The sequence below is a fragment of the Parasteatoda tepidariorum genome, chromosome 4 (assembly GCF_043381705.1).
Source record: "Parasteatoda tepidariorum isolate YZ-2023 chromosome 4, CAS_Ptep_4.0, whole genome shotgun sequence".
Lineage (NCBI taxonomy): Eukaryota > Metazoa > Arthropoda > Arachnida > Araneae > Theridiidae > Parasteatoda > Parasteatoda tepidariorum.
This window is the reverse complement of record NC_092207.1, coordinates 1,491,464-1,512,155: the sequence shown is the minus strand read 5'-3', so window position 1 is coordinate 1,512,155 and position 20,692 is coordinate 1,491,464. Positions and strand designations below refer to the sequence as shown.

At 29.1% G+C, this 20,692-nt stretch overlaps 3 protein-coding genes across 3 annotated transcripts in view; 1 reads left to right on the top strand and 2 right to left on the bottom strand.

Moving 5' to 3' along the window:
- The window catches only part of LOC107454695 (Serine_rich_CAS and FAT-like_CAS_C domain-containing protein p130CAS), a 63,526-nt gene extending 48,883 nt beyond the window's left edge, over positions 1–14,643 (bottom strand). Inside the window, exons 1-2 of the mRNA XM_016071973.3 lie at positions 14,458–14,643; positions 5,011–5,099 (exon numbers count right to left, since the gene is read on the bottom strand). Of these exons, the coding sequence (XP_015927459.1) occupies positions 5,011–5,034 (24 nt within the window). The 5' untranslated portion in view covers positions 5,035–5,099; positions 14,458–14,643. The remainder of the gene's footprint in view (positions 1–5,010; positions 5,100–14,457) is intronic.
- On the bottom strand, positions 1,827–4,298 carry LOC139425485 (histone-lysine N-methyltransferase SETMAR-like). Its single transcript, XM_071180491.1, has 2 exons — positions 2,316–4,298; positions 1,827–2,252 (listed from the first exon to the last, which is right to left on the bottom strand). Exons 1-2 carry the CDS (start codon positions 2,410–2,412, stop codon positions 1,831–1,833), a joined length of 519 nt encoding a protein of 172 aa, XP_071036592.1. The 5' UTR covers positions 2,413–4,298; the 3' UTR covers positions 1,827–1,830.
- Positions 14,644–14,748: 105 nt separating the features above from the next.
- LOC107454692 (probable ATP-dependent RNA helicase DHX35) overlaps positions 14,749–20,692 on the top strand; it is a 55,281-nt gene continuing 49,337 nt past the window's right edge. The window contains exons 1-3 of the mRNA XM_043052518.2: positions 14,749–14,970; positions 16,624–16,748; positions 19,288–19,380. Of these exons, the coding sequence (XP_042908452.2) occupies positions 14,940–14,970; positions 16,624–16,748; positions 19,288–19,380 (249 nt within the window). The 5' untranslated portion in view covers positions 14,749–14,939. The remainder of the gene's footprint in view (positions 14,971–16,623; positions 16,749–19,287; positions 19,381–20,692) is intronic.

Sequence of the window (20,692 nt, the reverse complement as noted above, 5' to 3'; positions counted from 1 at the left end):
CTTTTCACGTTTGCAACAAAGAATTGAAATATATGGCGTGTGAGCTGTCTTAAGCAAGAAAGCGTAAACGTACATCGAGGAAAATAAAAAAGCTTGGAATTCGTTAGATGAAAGGTAATCAAATACGAGTGAACTAACTTTCGCTCATATTAAAAGATTTTTAAATCTCCCGAATACTCATAATGAATCCGCTACATCTTTGTTGAGCTTGGTTGATAAGGTAAATAAAATTATTAGTTTATTAGAAACTTCAGGCCAAAAAATTTATACTTTCAGTGACACTTTAATATTGTATTTAATGTTGCATTTTAGTTCCACTAAATTGTGGTGAGAGCGCCAATTGAATAATATAGCAATACCCAAACTCTCAAGGATTTAATTGAATTTTTGAAAAGCTATGCTAGAACTCTTCAAAACAGCAAAAGTTTGTCCAGTAAATTTAAAAAAATTATTAGTGCTAAAGTTAATTCTTTTGTTTCGCTTTCTATGTGTGTTTATTGTAAAAATAATATAAAAACATTTCGAAGTGTTAGAAATTTTGTAATTTACCCGTTCAGCAAAAGATTGCTTTCGTTAATAATAATAATGTTTGTTATAACTGTTTATCAGGAATTATCACTATAAAAAAAAATATATAAATCATCTAACGCCTGTTTTAAGCGTAATCGCAGACATCTCAGCCCTTTGCATAGAGATGAGAAACCGAAACCCTTTTTTTCCCTCTTAAAGTGCACTAGAATTTATTCCCGGAGATAAACAGCAATTAATGACGTCATCAGCCGCGCCTAATAATGAAGTTTCGTCTACAGTTTGTGCGAACTATTCGAATAGTGATTGGGATAATATAAATCAAAAGAATTATTCCGTTCCTAAATGCACAGCTATAGTGAAGGTTATAAATTCTCAAAACGAATGAATTGACTGTCGAATCCTTTTAAACTCTGGATCAGAGAAAAACTTTATTTCACGCGAATGTGTCAGAAAATTAAAATTAAATCCCGCTCAAATATTCAAATATCAATTTCTTGTTTAGGAAGTCATAATACTTCGAGTGAAGGGCAACATGATTTATTATTTTAGCCTCATTTTAGTAATAATTTAAGTCCACTTATGTAATCGATAAAATTTGCGGAAAAATATCGAACTCTTCCATGCCAATTGATTTGTCTAGAAAATATTAAGATCTCGTACAAGCTGACTCATATATTTTTGGAAATCGGGGGATATTGATATTCTATACGGTGTAAACAGTGGCGTAGTTTTGGGGAGGATTAGGGAGACAAAACCCCTTCCTAAATTATATATATTGGGTTGTTCGGAAAGTAATTTCGTTTTTTGGAGGGAAAATGAAAGACAATTTTCGTGTAATGAATAAATATTTCATTAAATTATTTATTGGTCATTCTGGTCCAACACCTTTTGCCATCTTTCTGGTAGTAGCATGATTCCCCGCTCATAAAAGTTCGGTCATTGCAGGCAAAAAACTGATCTAGGTGATTTTTGACCTCTTCATTTGAAGTAAGGGCTTCGCAGTCCAAAAAATTTTGTAGTGACCGGAACAAATAATAATCGGAAGGCGCCAGATTTGGAGAATATGGTGGGTGTAGCAGTGTATCCCATTCAAGCTGTAAAAGCTTTTGGCGAGTGACCAAACTTGCATGAGGTCTTGCACTATCTTGGTGGAACACTATACCTTTTCTTTTGATTAATTCTGGCCTTTTCGGTTCAAGAGCATCATTCAGTTTGTCCAGCTAACGACAGTAGACTTCCGAATTAAGTGTTGTGTTATCCGGAAAAAACTAAAAAAAAAAAAACTATACCTTTAAAATCTCACCAACTAAACAGCATCACCTTTTTTTGATGGATATTGGCTTTCGAAATGCTTTGAGCCGGTTCATCTTTTTTGTTACATGATCTCTTGAGTTGGACATTGTTATAGACAACCCATTTTTCGTCCCCAGTAATGACGCGCTTCAAAAATGGATCATTTTCATGACGTTTGAGAAGCGAATCACTGACGTCAACGCGACGACACAAATTTCTCTCCGTGAGAACATGGAGAACCCATATATCGAGCTTCGAGGTTAAACCCAAGCCTTTCAAGTGATCATTAACAGTTGAATTCAATAAATTGAACCTCTCACCGATCTCACGTGCTGCTATTCGCCGATTTGCATCAACTAATACCTTTATCGTGTCTTTATCAGCTTTAGCGGGCCTTCCAGAATGTGGTGCATCTTCGACATCAAAATTGCCGGATCAAAATTTTGCAAATCAATTCTGGCACTGGCGTACAGTCAACACATCTTACTCTTACGCATCGGTAAATTTCTTTCTGGCATGAACAACATTGTTACCTTTTCTATAGTAAAAAAGCGAAATATGACGAAAATTCTGTTTATTGCTTTTCATATTTAAAAGGGCACCACCCAAAAACTGCTGCGTAGAATTAATTGAACTTTTTCACACACAAGCCTTTCTATATCAGCTCTCAAAAAATATAATGATAATTCTGCTTAAGTGTGAAGCTGCGTTCGAAAAAATACTATTAAATCCTCTGTCGGGAAAACAAAATTACTTTCCGAACAACCCTATATCACTTGATTAATGAACTATTGTACGGTAAGTAATGAACTACTGTATGGATCTAGATATACGTAATTTTTCGTAATCCATTTTTTGTAATTTAAGCGTTTATTGTTGTTGCTGTCGGCCATTAAGGCAGAAGGGGTGCGATTATTCTCGTTTTCCAGTGGTGCCATCTATGGCTAAGAATTCGACTTTTTCCACACTCATACGTTACATCCGTTTATAGGGCCAGATAAAGATCCTTCTTCAGCTCAATACCACCAGAGGCATTGATTTGCTATGGGAACATGGAGGACTTTGTGACCCGACAGATTTAACGAGCACCAGTCACCGCTTATTACACGGAGAGTCTTCGGCCAGCTGGATTCGAATTCCCGTTCTCACAAACGTGAGTCCAGCCTCCTACCAACCAGGATATCCCGGCCTATTAAAACGTTTAGAATATATCTGTTGGAAGGAGGTAATCGAAAACCCCCTCGAACTTGCATTAAAACTACGTCACTGGGTGTAGTAAATGTATTCTTGACATTAATTAAAGTAATAAAACGCTACGAAAATCTCCCTTTCGCAGTATGCTCTAAACTAAGATTTCCGGAGCAACTATTTTTGAATGCACTAACAGTTCAATAATTTTAGTGTTAGTACTGATGAGTTAGTTAGAATATTTCTTTAACAGGAACAACACAACCTCTAACAAAGCTTTTGTCGAACACATTTCGTGGAAAATGTTATGCGTAAGGTATTCCGCCAGACTCCCGTTTAAACCTACTATGGAGAATTTCGGCAATTCAAAAGCCTCCGCTTTTAAACTGCTTTTTAGTCTAGAAAGATGCAGCATAAAATGAGCACTATTTTATCCCGCAGCATCACGTAATTAATGATTCTAGTCCGTCCAACCACAAAATTGAGGGTTATTTACAACGCCATTGCAAAAACTACAACAGGTTTATCACCGAATGATACGCTAATGAACGGTCCAAAAGTACAAGACGATCTTTCCGCTCCTCTTCTAAGGTTTAGATGTTACAATATCGCGATAGCATGTGATTTGCAAAAAATATATCGACAAGTAGAGATTCATAGTAAAGATCGGAATTTTCAAAAAAATTCTATGGAGAGATGATCCCATGAAACTAGTCAGGGATCAACAATATTTCAATGCTGGACCGCATGTTGCCCGCACTGTCCTGACATTCCTTGACACAGAACATGTTCGCCTGTTGCCCTGGTCAGCACATTCTCCTGATCACTAACAAAATTGAAAACGTCTGGTCAACGGTTGTCGAACGACTGGCACGCCACCACTCGTCAGTTACTACGGTCGATGAATTGTGGCATAATGTTGAAGCTGCATGGAATGCTGTACCCGTCCATGCTATCCAATCTCTGTTCGACTCGATGCCCAGAGGAATAAATGCTGTTGTTGCTGCCAGGGGAAGCTGCTCTGAGTATTGATTCCTCAGGATCTTATACATCCAAATATCTTGAAAATTTAATCACTTGTTCTTCCAACTATAATGTATGTGTCCAATATATATCATTCTGTTATTTGAATTCCTTCCTGGTGTAGCAATTTTAATGGCCAGCAGTGTATATAAGTTAGCGATTACAGAATCTAAATTAGTGTAATTTTAAGGTGTATATACCACCTAATTATATATAGGTATGCAACACAAATAAAATTATGTATGAATTTACTAATAAGTATACAAAAAATAACCCAATTAAATAAATTTAAAATAAGAATTATGCAATACTGAAACTTTATACTTGATTATAAAATTTAATTGATTATACTTAAATCAATGTTCGAGTGTTTTGTTAAATTAGAACCAACCCGTATTGCTTTTCTATCATCCTGCATTTAAGCCACCAAAAAATTTTGCTTGCAGCATTTGCATTTCAGATTTTAGTTATATTTTTAAGTTTCAGAATAACTTGTTGGAAGGGGTTAGATGAGATTTCTCTACTTTTATTCATTTTTTCCCCTTCTATCATTTTTTTAAAAATTTATTGTTTTTAGAATTATTTAAAGAGTAGAAAAAAATTTCTTAGATTAGTAGTAAAGAACAAAATTTCATAACTCTTGGTAGTTAAAGGAAGGGAGGGAAACTTACAGACTATTATGGTAATTATTTAAAAACGTAATTCTTATTACTTAACTCTTAGAGGGACAGGAATTTAAAAAAAAAAAAAAAAAAAAAACACCAGAATTCTCAAAATTATTTAACTGAACAATTTATTGAAATGAATATTTACTTTGCGGTTAGCTTTGTTCAAAGAGTTAATCTTAAGACCCTAATCTTAAATATGAAATCGTAATAATTGGCACCTCTGTAGTAAAATAGGTATTAACAAACCTAAACATTAATGCAGTTGATAAAACAATAATGAAACTTATAATAGTATAACATAACTTACACATGCTCTTGTTGAATTAAACATGATCAAAAATCCATTTAGTCAATGTCCTAAATTTAAGGATCTATGGCATTATTCGAAGGCATTATCTAAAATTAAAAAAAAAAAAAATGTAAACAATTTTGCAGAAAGAAGGAATATAGGAAAAGCAAAAAAATAGCATAGCTCAGAGGTGAGGAACCTTGTGCTAGCTTTTGTATAAATATCTAATAATATAGATTACAATAATTTGAAAATTGATAGACCTGTTGCCATCCAGTGAGAGTAACATAAATTTAAAATGCTGCAGTGGTTGTAGTTCTATAGTTTGTCTAAAGCAGTGGTTCCCAACCTTTTGTGGACCATCGCCTCCCCCCTCTTGGGGTTGGCTGACACATATCGCCCCTTTCTTTTTTTGCTCAAAAAACCATTCATTGTTGCTTGTGAGCAACCAAACAATGAAAATATGCTATGTTATTTGATTTTAATTTAAATTGTAATGCAAATAAGGAGGCACATTTATCCTGTCATTTTTATTAATTAAAAAAAAATNGCAAATTTACCTTCTTTCAGAAATTTGATGAGTTTTGATTCAACGTCGGCGGCCATCTCATCAATACGCCTGGAAACAGTATTATTGCTCAGAGGAACAGAGTGACTTATCAGATTTCCGCCTGCGATACCAAAACGTATGACGAAAACGATCTTGCACTTGAATTTTTTTAAATTTTTAACTATCATAATTCTTTGTCTACACCAGAACCATAGGTTTCATATATATTTTCAATTTCAATCTCAAATAGCTTTTATTATTATTATTAGCAATTATTATCTTTTGAATACTCGTCGCCCCCTGATCGCCCCCCTAAGTATTATCGCCCCCTTGAGAAGCTCTATCGCCCCCAGGTTGGGAACCACTGGTCTAAAGTAAGAGCTCCCTTAGCCATTCGTCTGAATCCGTGGCGGTGACTATGGTAACAAGGTATAACTATTTCAAGTAGGGGTGTGGGGTCGGCGAGAGAAAGGGATTCTTTCTCTCCTGTCTATTGTGTTAGCCCTAGAGTGAAGAGAAGCGACCCCTCTCTGAAATGCGCTATTCTTGTTTCCATAGCAGCAGATGGCCTCAGACTTTGTGGCGGGGGAGTTCTTACAACAGACAAACTATAGTAGTCTTCCCTAGTCTGAAATTATTGCCATTCTGGGGTAGTTTTCAGCTGTCCAACATTCATCCTTATGTTTTGTTCTGATTTTATAGCTATGAGTCACCCCTACTTAAAATACACCAACCCTATTGCTGTAACAACCGACATCCACAACGAGCAGTGACGGTGGCTGTTCTGAGAGACAGACAGTACCTAATTTTTCTTTATCTGCCTAGCATTCCTCAGCATTCCCGTCTATGTTGTGGAGCTGGTGATTTGTAGAACCTGTGCATGCTTTTAACAGTCTCTTCTCATATTGGCAGTTTAGCCATTGTGAAAATCTAGTTATTGTTTAACTAATACATGGTGTTATCGCCTTTTTAGTAAATATACACTTTCTTAAAGATAATTTTCAATAGTGATTTTTTTCCACATTGTCAAATTTTAAGACAAGAAAAATAATAAGGAAACAGAACATTTAATGAATAGAATTACTTCCTTATTTCTGTGAAATTATATGTTGATTGTGTATTGCAGTTTTGATTACTTTGGCAAAATGTGTTTGGCAAATAAATAAATGTGTTTTACAAAATGCTTGGCAAATAAACACTATTTGACTCATAAATTTTATAATTTAGAAGGTGAATTCATTGAAAAATACATTAAAAATTATTTAATAATAACATTATAATAAGTTAATAGCCTTCTGTGGATAAAAAAATATTTCATAGTGTTAATTTTTATTTTAATAAATGACTTAATGTTTTTTTTTACATAATTTTTATATAATTCAATAAAGTAATAAATCTATATAAAATCAATAATTTCACAAATATTGCATTTACAGGTATATTAAGTTTTTCCTTTATTTAGCTCTTTATTTGCCTTTATTTAATTTAAACGTGGTCTTTCAAGGTAGGTGGGTACTTTACTAACTTCACACTAGAGTTGCACAATGGGCTCTACAGAAGGGGTAGCACCCCCGCTTCGGTAGCAAGTCGAGTACTTTAAGGTAGAACAGTTTAACGAGGGCACTATGCATGCTGATCAAAGTGGTCACCCACCCGCTTACTCACTGCAACCAGTGATGCTTGACTTCGTTGTTCTACTGGGAACCGTGTCTTTATGATCAGTCCACTGCGGGACGGTCTCTCAAGGTAAATGGTTCCCCACCTCGGGATTAGCAATGCATTACATATTACAGAGGCAATACAAATCACATTATACATTCACTTCAAAAAATAACCAACATAATGAGGAAAATATTACATAATATTTCAAATAAACAATATGTCCTGCGGACGATACATGATTTAAATTATTATTTCAAATTTAATTTTTTATTCATAATAAGTAACTTAGTTTTACACAATTTTCTACAGTAAATATCAATTTTAAAATGTATAAGTGCCCTTTCCTGCGAGTAAGCGCGCTGCTCATTTTTATTCCTAGAGAGAAGAAAAATTATTAAAATAAAAAAATATTAAAAAGCTGGAATAATGAAAAGATACCGTCATCAGCTCACATGATTAGATTCGCAAAAAGGAGAAGTATTAAAAGAACAAAACAATGGATACCCAAAATATATTATAGAAAAAATCATTGAATTAATTGTATGTTATTATCACTAATTTCTTTGTTAACTAAATTTATATCTTTACCATGGGCAAAATCCATAGCTAGAAATCTGTGAAAAGTGGGCAAATCTTGTATTTCTTTTTTTTATATATATAAATATTAATAATTTTCTAAAATATTGTACATATCAACCTAATAAATATACCTAAAATATTGTACATATAAAATATTGTACATAGCTAAATATCAACCTTATAAATTATAAACTTCAAATTATAATATTATTACCTTGCGCACATCTATTTTCGAGTCAATTAATGGTAACTAAGAAATCCTTGGTTCAGTACTGCAGAAAGAACATGGCATTCATAAGATTCACGCTTCTAATTTCATAATTTGTAATCTGGCAAACTTATTTTATTATGAAAATATTTTAAACCATTCTTGAAAGATTCTGGAATGTGTAAATTCATTTGAATTCGCTACTCGCTTTATAGATTTCTTTTTGTATTTTATTCTGTACTTTTCTTGCAATTTAATTTGAATATTTTTTACTTAATATATCCTGTTTTCGTTTAATTTTTTTTTTTGGTGGTCCTAACACTATTGTATTGGTATATTTTGCCATGGTTATATTAATTCAATATTAGAAAACACTGCTTCTCGCGGATATAATGGTGTGAGCTGATGATGAGATTATATCTTTTCATTATTTTGTTTTCCAGCTTTAATGCTTTTTTTTTTCTTTCCTAAATTTTTTTTACAAAAATATTTTATTTTGTAAAGCTTTCTTCTCCACTTTTCGTTGATCTTTATATTATTATTTTTCATGTTTTCTCTATCAGGGTGCGTAGTCAGATTTTTCAACATAAAATAAGCATCTATTTAACTATTTAAGCACTCAATAAATATTTTTAATCACTTTCAAAAAAAAAAAAAAAACATAATTAGGATCTGTACAGTAATAATTTTTTTTTGTCCATTGTTTAAAGTTCTTAATTTAAAAACATAAAAATCAATAAAATTCAAAAAATTTTCAACACTTTACAAAATTATGATAAAAGAACTAGTTTCATATCAATGTTGCGGAGAAAATTGTGAAAAAACATGCAATAAGAGTCCCTCCTAAGAAGGTAAGAAAAGTAAAAACAAAAAACTTGTAAACAAATTTTTTTTACAATTCGAAAGGTAAGATCAACTGCGAGCTGGTAGAATAATTCCTGCAATTTATCATTTAAAACTCCTTCAGAAACTTTGGCAGTTTATGTGTAGTTGTACAATCCTGAGTAGAAAACTATTAAACAAGGACTCTGTTATGGAAAATGTTTTATCAAACATTTCCATAACAGAGTGATATGGAAATGTTAAACAAATTCAAGCCCTATTTTTAACCAGAACAATTTTAGATTTGAGTAGTGCATACAGTTCCAGTCAACAAAAAATATTTAAAAATTCATACTTTATTTTTTGCAAAGTTTGTCTTAAATAATTAAATACATTCTAGCAAATAAACATGCCATTTGCCTCAGAAAATCATAAAAAAGGATTTTATATGAGTTCATAAAATATAGTTATATAAAGAGTTCAATAAATAAATATGTAAAACTATATAAGATAAAAACAAGGAGCAGATCGAACTTGTAATACCCAACAATTAGTGGAAAAACCTACTCTTCCTGAACTATTTATAAACTGGAGTTGATTTATTCAAGGTTTATGACAAAACTCTGAGTAACATTTATCAGCTTTTACAGGATGTGGTTAATGGGGGGGAAAAAAGTTTTTTTTCCATTAACTTTTTGATAATGAATGACTGAATATAAATAAATAAAAAATATCAACTTCTAGTTCAATGTGTCACAGCTGAACTCCTCAAACATTTATGAGTCTCGTTTCTTAATACGTAAACATGCATCAATATTACTACAAATTAGTTGATATTGCACATCAGATGATTACTCATATACATGGGTTATTAAAAATGATATTCAAAATTAAGAGTTTTTATCAATAATTATCAAATTTTTGTATTTATGCATTTTATGCCATAGCATAATCCATGTATTTAAATAATTAGGGGAAGATTTTGGACATCCTAATCTGTTTTATGAACAGGTTTAAATGTCTTCAAGTGTCTATAACTTTAAATTTTAGAAAAAAAGTAAACATTTAGCTTGCATAAAAAATTTATTAAAATATTATTAATATTATTAAAATAGTAATTAATGTTAGTAAATAATTATTAAAAACATTAATTATTTTTCAAATATTAAAAAATGTATTAAAATATAATTACATAAATTTTTGTAATACTCATTGAGATTCTCTGCTATATTAAACAAAAATACCAATGTCTTATTGCTTTTAAATTTCTTTCTATATTGTTGTATTATATTTAAATATTTCATTTACACATCTATAAATATGAAGGAAAATTAGATATTTTTAAGAGTCTATTAATATCAATAAAACATAGCTTAAAAATATTGTTAAATTTAAAATAATATTGAATAAATGTTTAACTATTATTAAATATTTAAAATCAGAGGTCTGTCCAGGCCAAATTTACTATAGTTTAGTGGTACCTTCACAAATTTAACTTTAGGAAATTTCACAAAAAACTTTTTCTTAAAATTTAATTTTCGTATCCCGTAATAAACAATAAATCCATATTTTTTATGCTGATTTTTTAATATAATTTTTAATTTTCACAAATTATGTCTAAATTTTCATAAAATAGGTACCTACCTCTCAGAAAAACCTAGACAGAAAATAATTGATAATTTAAAATCATAAAATTTCCTCATATTTTTTAAGATTTGACAAACAAGTTCAATATTTAAGTTTCAACACAATAAAATACAATAGGGAATATGATTTAAAAACATCTGTTTTCAATCAAATTATTTTCTCTTGAATTCGCATAAAAAATTGATTTAAAATATGGATTTAGATTTTTATTCATACATATTTTCAGAATATTATTTTAATATTTAAATAGATCTTTAATTTTCTCTTTTCAATTGCGATAGCCCTGTATTTCAAGGGCATCTCACCAAGGAATTTGCCATAGACTCCTCTGCATACTATAACAGTTTAAACTTACTGACCTAAGTATTGACAATTAGTAAATGCTTAAAAAAAATTAAGCTAAGAAGTTTTTCAATAGTAAATATTGGCACATGAATTGCTTAATTCCGCATTGTTTGATTTCATACTTTCACAGGATTAAGGAATAGGTAGATAAATATGAATGTGAAGTGTGTGTATAAAATATGTACCACACCTTTAGATGAGGATCAGGTATTAATCCCTGCCTTGGATAAATACCCAAAATCATGGTTTTTATATTTTTTTTGTTATTTTTAAATCATAAAAATATGATTTGTCTTGGTGATAGTTCTGAGAAAAACATAACTATTTTTACTTTTCAAAAATAAACTTTAAACTTAAAATATATCAGTTTCTGAAAAAAAATATTTAAAAAAACTATCAATGCAAAGAGGAGAAGCTACATTGTTGCATTAAAAAAGTAATGTAAAAAGGTTTGCATTTTGTAATATAATAAAGTAGGAACTATATTAATTTATTTAAGTTCTAGGTTGCACATTTTTCAAGAAGAAATAATTTTCCCAATGCAATGGGATAAACTGGATTAAATAGAAGAGATTCTAAATTAGCAGAGAGAATATGTTTAGAATTTGTTAAAACTAAGTTTTTAACTGTTTCCCCCCCCCCATTTATATAGAGTTTATAAATTTAATATTAGTAATAAACTAAAACTATAAACTTAAAATTTAAATTTTAAAAGAAATTTATTCGCCAAACTATTTNTTGTTAAAACTAAGTTTTCAACTGTTTCCCCCCCCCCTTTATATAGAGTTTATAAGTTTAATATTAGTAATAAACTAAAACTATAAACTTAACATTTAAATTTTAAAAGAAATTTATTCGCCAAACTATTTCGTTTAAACCAAATATGTCTTTTTTTAAGAAAATATAATTAGTTTAAAAGATATTTTGTCTAAACAGTTTTTATTTTTCTGTATTGAATCTATTTTATCAAAAATAATAAAAATTATTTCATTTTTAAAAGTCAGTCATACTTGAGAAATTTCAAAATTACATTTTAGTCAAAAGAAGTAATGAATTATTTAATGTAGTTTTTATATTATTGAGCTATTCTTCAAACTATGAGCTAACGCTGCTTCATCTTAAAAATACAAGACAGTTCAGACATTTAAACAAAAGGTATACTCAATGTAGCCTTAACTTTTAAAGTGTTATTTACTGTTTTCTATTCTATATAAAAAGCATATATTGATATGCTTTTATATAGAATGCCCAGTTATATATTGAGTATCAATATATTGTTCCTAGTTGCTGTGCCGTTCTAAAATTGTTCCATGTTTTTAATTAAATTTAACATATTAAATTTTGATTAAATATTTCTTTAAATTAAAATAATCTTGTGATTTGCTTAAAAATACATCTTGTAATCAGTAATATGAAACATTTTATGAATTTCTGGAGATAAGTTTTGACAACACAAGTCTGGAGAAAAGTTTTGACAATACATATAAATTTGACTTTAGTTGATTATATTTTAGTTTGATTTTATTTCTCTAATTATCTATATAAAAAAAGGAAGAAAAAAACATTATTAATGATAAAACTATCAAGTCTTATTCTAAACTCATACCAATTAGGTGAGAAAGATATTTAATGCAAAATAAATTTATTTTAATTGCTATTTATTTGCATGATTTTGTTATATGAATTTTCAATTTATGTGGACTAATTAGACTGAGATTTATAACATTTAATTTATGAATTTTTTTGTCCAATTGAAAACTATCAATGTTATATATTTAACTAACAAAAAATTTAATAAATACTCTTTTTTTTCATTCATTATTAAAATTCTGCTTATGAATAGAATGATAAAACTAAATATATATTTTATTTATTTAATGTACGAAACGAAACATATAAATTATTGCTTAGAGCTGTTTAATTTTAAAAAAGGTAAAAAAGTAGTTTTTTCTCATAGGGAAAGATTTTTCTTATAGGAAAAGAAGCTTCCCAATCACATCTAAACTTAGAACTACAAAAATGAAACACTCAAGCTAGCATATATTTTATGCCCCTTTGAAAACATACTAATATGGGGGATATTTCCGTATCGCGATCTGCCACACCAGCTACAATCGTCAATGCGCCAAATTATTTTAAAGGGGAGAAAGTAAAAAAAAATGTAGAGGTTTGCTAGGGGGTGGCTATGAGTTATACCCTTTGAGTTGATCCCTTTCTGTGAAGTTTTTTTTTTTTAGTTTCTTGCGAGCCGCTGTCCAGAAGTTGCCAAGATATAGCTATTATTCTGCCTTCTGCCACAGATCACAATACGGAAATCTCCCCACTAACATTATGCCATATTTCTTAATCCATTAATAATAATGAAATAAAAACTAAGAAATTTTTACAGCCAATTTAATGCAGTGGACATTATTATTATTCATAAGATATCATCACATTACATTTAGATAAGTATCAAATAAAGAATTATGCACTATTCATGTTCGGGAAAAGTTTTGATTGATAAACTTTTAAAAATAAATTACATAAACTTATAATTAATTTTTGCATTTAAAAAACATATTTCTGGCAAAATTCACCTTGTTTAGATGTTACTTTTAAAATCACAAATATTGGAAGTTATGATAAGAAATTAAATTCAAAGATGGATAAAAAATAAAAATAATTCATACGTTCAATTGAATAAATTTTTCTTCATAGTAAATGACAAATTAATTATTGACAATATAAGTAAAAATTAATTGTGTGTAAAATATATATAATTTTGTACAGATAAAAAAAATAACCATTAAATTTTAAATAAAATTGATAAATACTGAGGTATTTTCTGTATTTACCCAGGAAATTATCCAAAGGTATTTTACATCTATCTATAATCACACATCACATCTAAAACTTGTATAATAATATACCTCTGTTTACATATCCTAAATCAGATCATTCTACAAAATTGTGAATTTATATTCAACATGCATTTAACTATTTACAATGTATCTATAAATCTAATTAATTAAATGCTATATAACTGTTAGTTAAAAAAGTAATAAAGATAAAGTAAAGAAATGTACAGAAGTTATAACAAGAAAATACCTATATTTATTTGATTAACATCAGATGTATTCTCCCCCCCCCCACAAGCGAAAACTATTAAGAAAAGCAAGGGTGCATAGATTTAAATTTTATATACATTTAGACCATCAAATAATGAGGAATTGCTAAAAAAAAAAACTTTATATTTAGCTTAATCACATGACGAAAAGAAACACATTAAATAAATTGATCGTATTGAGTAAATTATTAATATCAAACAAACTTCTTCTTAAAATATTTTGATCACATCTGTCTTTAATAACATATTTTGACAAGTAAAGTGAAATTCAATATAAGTATAGACTAAACTCCGACAATCCATCGGATAAACAATTTAAGATCACTTAAAAAAGAAAACTCCTAATTAACTGTAAGAAAATCATCTCTAGAAATTATATACTTCTTTGAGAAAAAAGAGAAGCTGCAAGTAAAATATGTAATATTTTGCAGAAGCAGTATATATCAATTATATCTACAAATCATAAAAATATGAGCTGCTTCACACATTATTGATGCTTTATAAAAAATGAAAACATCAAAGGTAAAAAGATTAATTATTTACCTATTAATAGTATATCGCCAACGAGGATATTCCATTTAGAAATCTCTCTCACAAACAATAACACATCCCACTTAACAAATAAACACTAGCCTATTAATGATGAATCAATTCCATTCAGCATCACAAATTATCCATTATCAAGTGGGTTTGGTTGGGAGGAAAATATTAAAAGGGAAAAATCTCTTCGCCTGAATTCTCTGATAGGTTAAAAAAAATCCCTAAAGCTACTCAGTGACGAGGCTAGAATGAAGCTTGTAAGCTATAAGCTACAAATGTTATTTAGCATAATATATTGAAAATGTTATACAGTGCAAAACAACTGGTACCGAACTTGAACTATGGAAATTTATAAATGATTTAATAATTGTTTTTATATTGATTTATTCTCCAGATATTAATTTATAAATAAATGCAATAGTTACTTTTTCATGTTTTCTTACGAAATGTTCGTTTGACAGATTTTTGAGTTACAATTTGTCAAAATGAATAACAAATTGCAATTTCTAAAACCAGGTACACTTTCAATAAAAGGAAGACAAAAACTGTACTGATCTATTTTATTTTACCATTTCAGGTTTTATAATGTAGGCATTTAAGTATTTTGAGTGACAAGATTCCATATCATTTAATATTTATTTTAATTTTATAAGTGGATAGTAATTGGAAACATGAATTACTAGGATATTACAGTTCTTATTACAACGATGCTATTTCCGTATTAATACCTGTTCGTGCTTGCTACAAATGTAAAGGTGCCAAAGGGCTTGCTTAAAATTGCAACTAATTTCTTATAATGTAATTAAAAAAATTGAGACTGCTAGTTATACCCCAAGAGTTTGTCCCTTTTCAGAGAAGTTTTTCTGTCCCTCGCAAGCCAATGATCGGCTGCTAAAACTGATCGGATTATTTTGACTTGCAGACTGACATTAAAATCTTTTTAATTCTACCAGTGAATAAATATTTCCTTGATGTAAATTTCAAAACTAATCTAAATTAGTTTATATTTGTCAACAAAAATAGTTTATTTGTTTTAGTGGGGAGAAAATTAAAGGATTTCTTTTTACATTGCAAATAATTAAACTTTTATGTAAATATAAGCGGAAAAAAAAGCATATGTTTGTGTTTCAGTTCACTTTTTGAAAACACATCTAACGACACAGGTTTAATTTCAGTTACTATTGGTTTTTTCATTGAAGTCAAATTTGTGATTGTTCATACAATACATACATAGCGTGAAATTTATCTTAGTGATATTTATATTCATTTTAATCCGGAGATACCAAATGTCATCACATCATGATTTCTGAGATTTAAATTGTTATGATGGTAAAACTTAGTTAGATAATTTGTCAATGTTTTGTTTGGTAATATTAAAAAAAATTTCTCATTGCAATATTTGAGCCTTTTCTTTTTAAATTTTTTTTTTTTAAAATCCTTGTGTGAGTGTTTTTTTATCTTTGTTTTTATATGTTTTTCCAAATATATTCAAAAATAATTTTGCTATAGCAAAATTTTGAGCTTAAAATTGTATGCAAATTTAAAAATCATTGTCCATTGTAAAATTTCAACGCAAATTTTTTTAAAAACATGCATTTAATAGTACTTACACTGAAAGTTATTTTCATTATGAGAACATTTCCCACGAGGTCATATCGAAAAAAAAAAGTCACAGAGAAAAAAAAATAAAGGTCTGTTAAAATAAATTTAGAACAATTTTCGAATGTTTAGAATATGTTCGAATTTTAACTTCCTGTAAATTTACAGAGGGAAGGCATTTAATTTTTAAAAAAAAGCTCTGCAAAAAAAAAAGAACTCTCTATAATATGCTGTAAGGGACCGGTTAGACTTAGCATACCGCACTATCTGACCAAGCATGTGCTACCTATTCGTATATGCAGAATTAAACAAAACATTTTCGTTTCTTACGGGGATACAAAAACGAAATTTTTGGGAGGTGGGGAGGAGAATCTTAGAACTTGCTTTTCTAGAAGTATTTTGTGTTTCTAAAAGTATCTACCGTTTTCCCTCAAGTTGAATTTGTGAAGGTACGGCTAAACGGTGGTAAATTTGCCCTCGACAAACCCCTGCTTATTATCATTTGATGAAGTTATTTTTATTTATTTATTTTGTAATGGATTTCTGTTTATTGTTAACAATGTCTTTCAGGCACTATTTCATCAGAGATTGTTCAAGAACGAAAGGATATCAATGAAACAGACCAACCTGCTTTCTATAATCATGATTTTCATCTGTCTGTTGATCAACAAAGACAAAGACTTCCAATTCATAAAGTACAAATATTTCTTTGCGTAATTACTTGATTATTCAGGATTGCCACTCCACAGGGAAAACCTGGAAAATGCAGGGAATTTAAAAATCACCTAAAATGACAGGGGAAATACAGGGAATTTTGTTTCTTATTTTCGTCTTTTAAAAAATGGCAACCACTCAAAGCACAATCTATGGGATATATAAGGATGATATTTCAGCTATATTAAACTTGTTCACTAGTTCTAATTACTATAGCATTATTTGTTTTAAGTATCTTCAACTGTTCCTTCTTTCTCCAAGTTTTTTCAGCAATTATAACTAGTATAAGGGGTCTGTTTAGAAGAAATTTGGATTCGTTAACGGACCCTTCACAAAATATCTTTTCATAAAAACGGACCCTTCACAAAATATTTTAACTTAAAAACAGACCCTTCACAAAATATTTTTACTTAAAAACGGACCCTTCACAAAATGATTTTTCTTTTAATCGGACCCTTCACAAATTTGTTTATCTTCATTATTATTTTGTTAATCGAATAAACCCTTTCCAGGGCAGAAAACAAGAAAGATGGATGTAAACGAATTAAGTTTTGTCTTCGGCAGACGATTCTTCCATTATTCGTCCGAAATGAATATTCTGCGTTCAGCAGTATAGGCTAAATACCAAATATTTGTATGTTGCATCTCTAATTTAGAAGCAGCAATTGTTGTTTATTTTTTAAAATTTAATTTTTTTAATTACAATTTTACAGTGTTGAGCATAATCTTGTATGTCTATACAATTTAAAAACTCCTTGAAAAATTTTTTTTTTGCAATAACGGACCCTATTTGCACAAATTCATAAAAGCGGACCCTGTTTGAAAGAATGTGAGTAATTTTTTCACAATTTCACGAAAAACGGACCTTTCACAAAATGTCTGGACAGACCCCTGAGTATAGTTCTCCCAATACAGCTCATACAAGAGAACAGTTTAGTGTTTTTCTTCTTAATATATTACATAAAATATGTACAGGAAAGACACAGGAAATATTTTTTCCATATTTGAGTGGCAACCCTGTTATTATTTTTGAAATGTTTTTTATTTTCCTAGGTTTTTTAAAATAAGGAGATTTCTTGTATAAAATTCTATTTTCTAGATAAATACAGCTCTCCTAATTCTGAGGTTTTGCTTATTTTTGTTTTTATAGCAGACATTTTTCTTACATCATTTAACATTTTTGACTTGAGTGTGCAACATCATAATTTTTTATTACAGTTATTTCCAGTTAATAAGATATTGTGTATTTGAAAAGAAATTGAAAGTAAATCTGACAACTGAAATTGTCTTCAAAACGTCAATGTGAATGAATATTAATTTTCATGAATGACAGAAATAGTATTCAGTGGAAATACAATTTATTTAAAAACGTATAAATTTGTAATTGACATACTCAATTGTGAAAAACAAAAAGTTGAAAGACTGCAAAAAAAGAATAAAGAATAGAATTTAACAAGTGTCTACTCAGACTTAAGTATTCTTCTACAATAGAGTAACGTCATAGTCTTTGTGTGGTCTACCAGAAACAACTTCATTTGAATTCTCTACCCGCTTTATGGATTTTGTTTTATGTTTTATTCTATTTTTTCTTTACATTTTATTTTCTGTTTCTTACATGATATTTATTATTTAATGTGTTCTATTCTGTTTCCTTTCAAAAAACTTTTTAATGCTCCTCACACTAATGTATTGATATATTTGCTTTGGCTATATTGATACAATATTAGAAAGCAATATTAGATAGATACAATATTATGAATATAATCGTGTGAGCTGATGAGATTATATTTTTTTCCCCCTGGATTTTTATTAATTTTGTTAAAAATAATTTCTTCTTCTCTTTTTTTTCATTATTCTTTAGTTTTTACATGTTTTCTCTATATTACATATATATATATATATATGTATAAATGCTCCCCGGCATTAAATGAGCCTACATTGTAAATCGAAATCACAGGGTTACACCGCTGCCAAAAATTGTATTTAATAATTGTTATTTTTCTTTTATAGAATTTCACAAACTACATACTACAGTGACTAGAAATTAAGTATGTTGTATGCGATGATAATTGAAATTTTTACCACTGTTCTTTGAGGGTGCAGTGTTTACAATGGCCGTATAGCCTATATTCTTGAAATTTAAACTTTACATTCAATCTAAAGCATGTAATATTCTTTCTTATCAACTGTAATGTTACAAATTATAAATACAAATTTTTAAAACAATTTTTTATAGTTGTAAGGACATTTACTTTTTAGTTTGCAGTTATCTTTCTTTCATTAACAGTGTGAACCAAGTTTGCTTAGAACTTGTTAATGAAATCTAAAATTTGTTTTGCTTTATTCCCAAGTTAATTAATTAAAAATTTTTTGTTTTACTCAATGTATTTTGAATGCTGTATCTGTATTAAGACATTTAACTATACTTTAAATTTTAATAAAAATACATGACAATTGAATAAAGAATTGTCATATATGTTACTTATCAATGTGATAATCTTTCTTTCCCTTCTTTTTTAGTATAAAAACCACATTCTGTATTTGCTTGAAAATTTTCAAACCATCATAGTTTTAGGAGAAACAGGTTCTGGAAAAAGTACTCAAATTCCTCAAGTATGTTGATATTTATTTCTTTTTCAATGCTATAATTACTAAACATGTTCAGGTTAGCTATTCTGAAAAAAAGCTGAAATTCTCATGGAACTCAAAAATACAACAGGAAAACCAAGAATCTGCAATCAACTGTTCCTGAAATTAGAAATATTATACACAAAACTTTGCCATGAGTGTGTTTTAAACCATTATCACCATTAATAATAATTGTTTTACATAATAAATTAAAATTGTTAATATTACAAACTATATCCTATAAACACTTATCCAATAGTATTATATTGTGGTTTTCTCTCCCTCAATGCTATTTTGTTCTAATTAGTAGGTGTTTCCTTTTTATATAAAATGTCTACATTCTAATTATACTTCCTTGAAGTTTGAAAAACATTTTGTGAATCAACTCATATCTGTCTCAAACCTATATTAAAAATAATAATAATGGAAAAGATTGATAAATGTAATTTATCATTCGATTTTATTCTTGTGATTTGAGCGGGCTATCGGTTTCATTCTAGACTATGGGTCACGTGAATATAGCGGGGGGGAAATGTCCCCCCCTTGTTTTAATACTTATCCCAATTTTTTCCTGTGGATGAAATTTTCACGTATAAACCCTGCCCGCTGAAATAGCAGGTGCCGTATTACATATTTCTTGAAAACGTAAAAACTAATAAAATTCTTGTATTGTTTTAAAACAACTGATGAAGATATGAATTGTAACATATGTAGATAAAGAAAATATTTAAAAAAATCTCCCTGCATTTCAGGACTGGAAAGTATAAAAACTGAGCCATACAGGGAGAGTTATTCTGAATCTTTTATCTATGTAAATTTAAATACCGTAAATTTGTGGTGATACACCCAACCCCCCTGAAATATATGCTGCGCCCACAAAATTGGACTAAAAAGGAAAAGTTTTTCTCCAGGAAGGCCTCGCCGTCAGTCACGCTGCACAAAATTTTACTGTGTGATCAATTGAAAAGTTATTGCATCTGTTACAACCAACAAGTAAATATTTTAAATAAGTGATTAACCGTTTAAAATTCATTAAAATAATTATAAAATATACAATAAACGAATACATGTGGTCTTATTTAAAATCAGAAATTATGTATTTCAATAATTTTCATCATAACTTTTCAAAAGTATGCAAAATTGTATCGTGTACAATTGTGCACAATTCAAATGCAACACAATTGCAAATGCATTACATTAATAAATACTAATTTAAAATACTCGAATTTTATGTTAACTGAGTGATTGAGAACCTTAATATAATTAAAATAAGTTAGAAAGAAATCTTACTACGCGC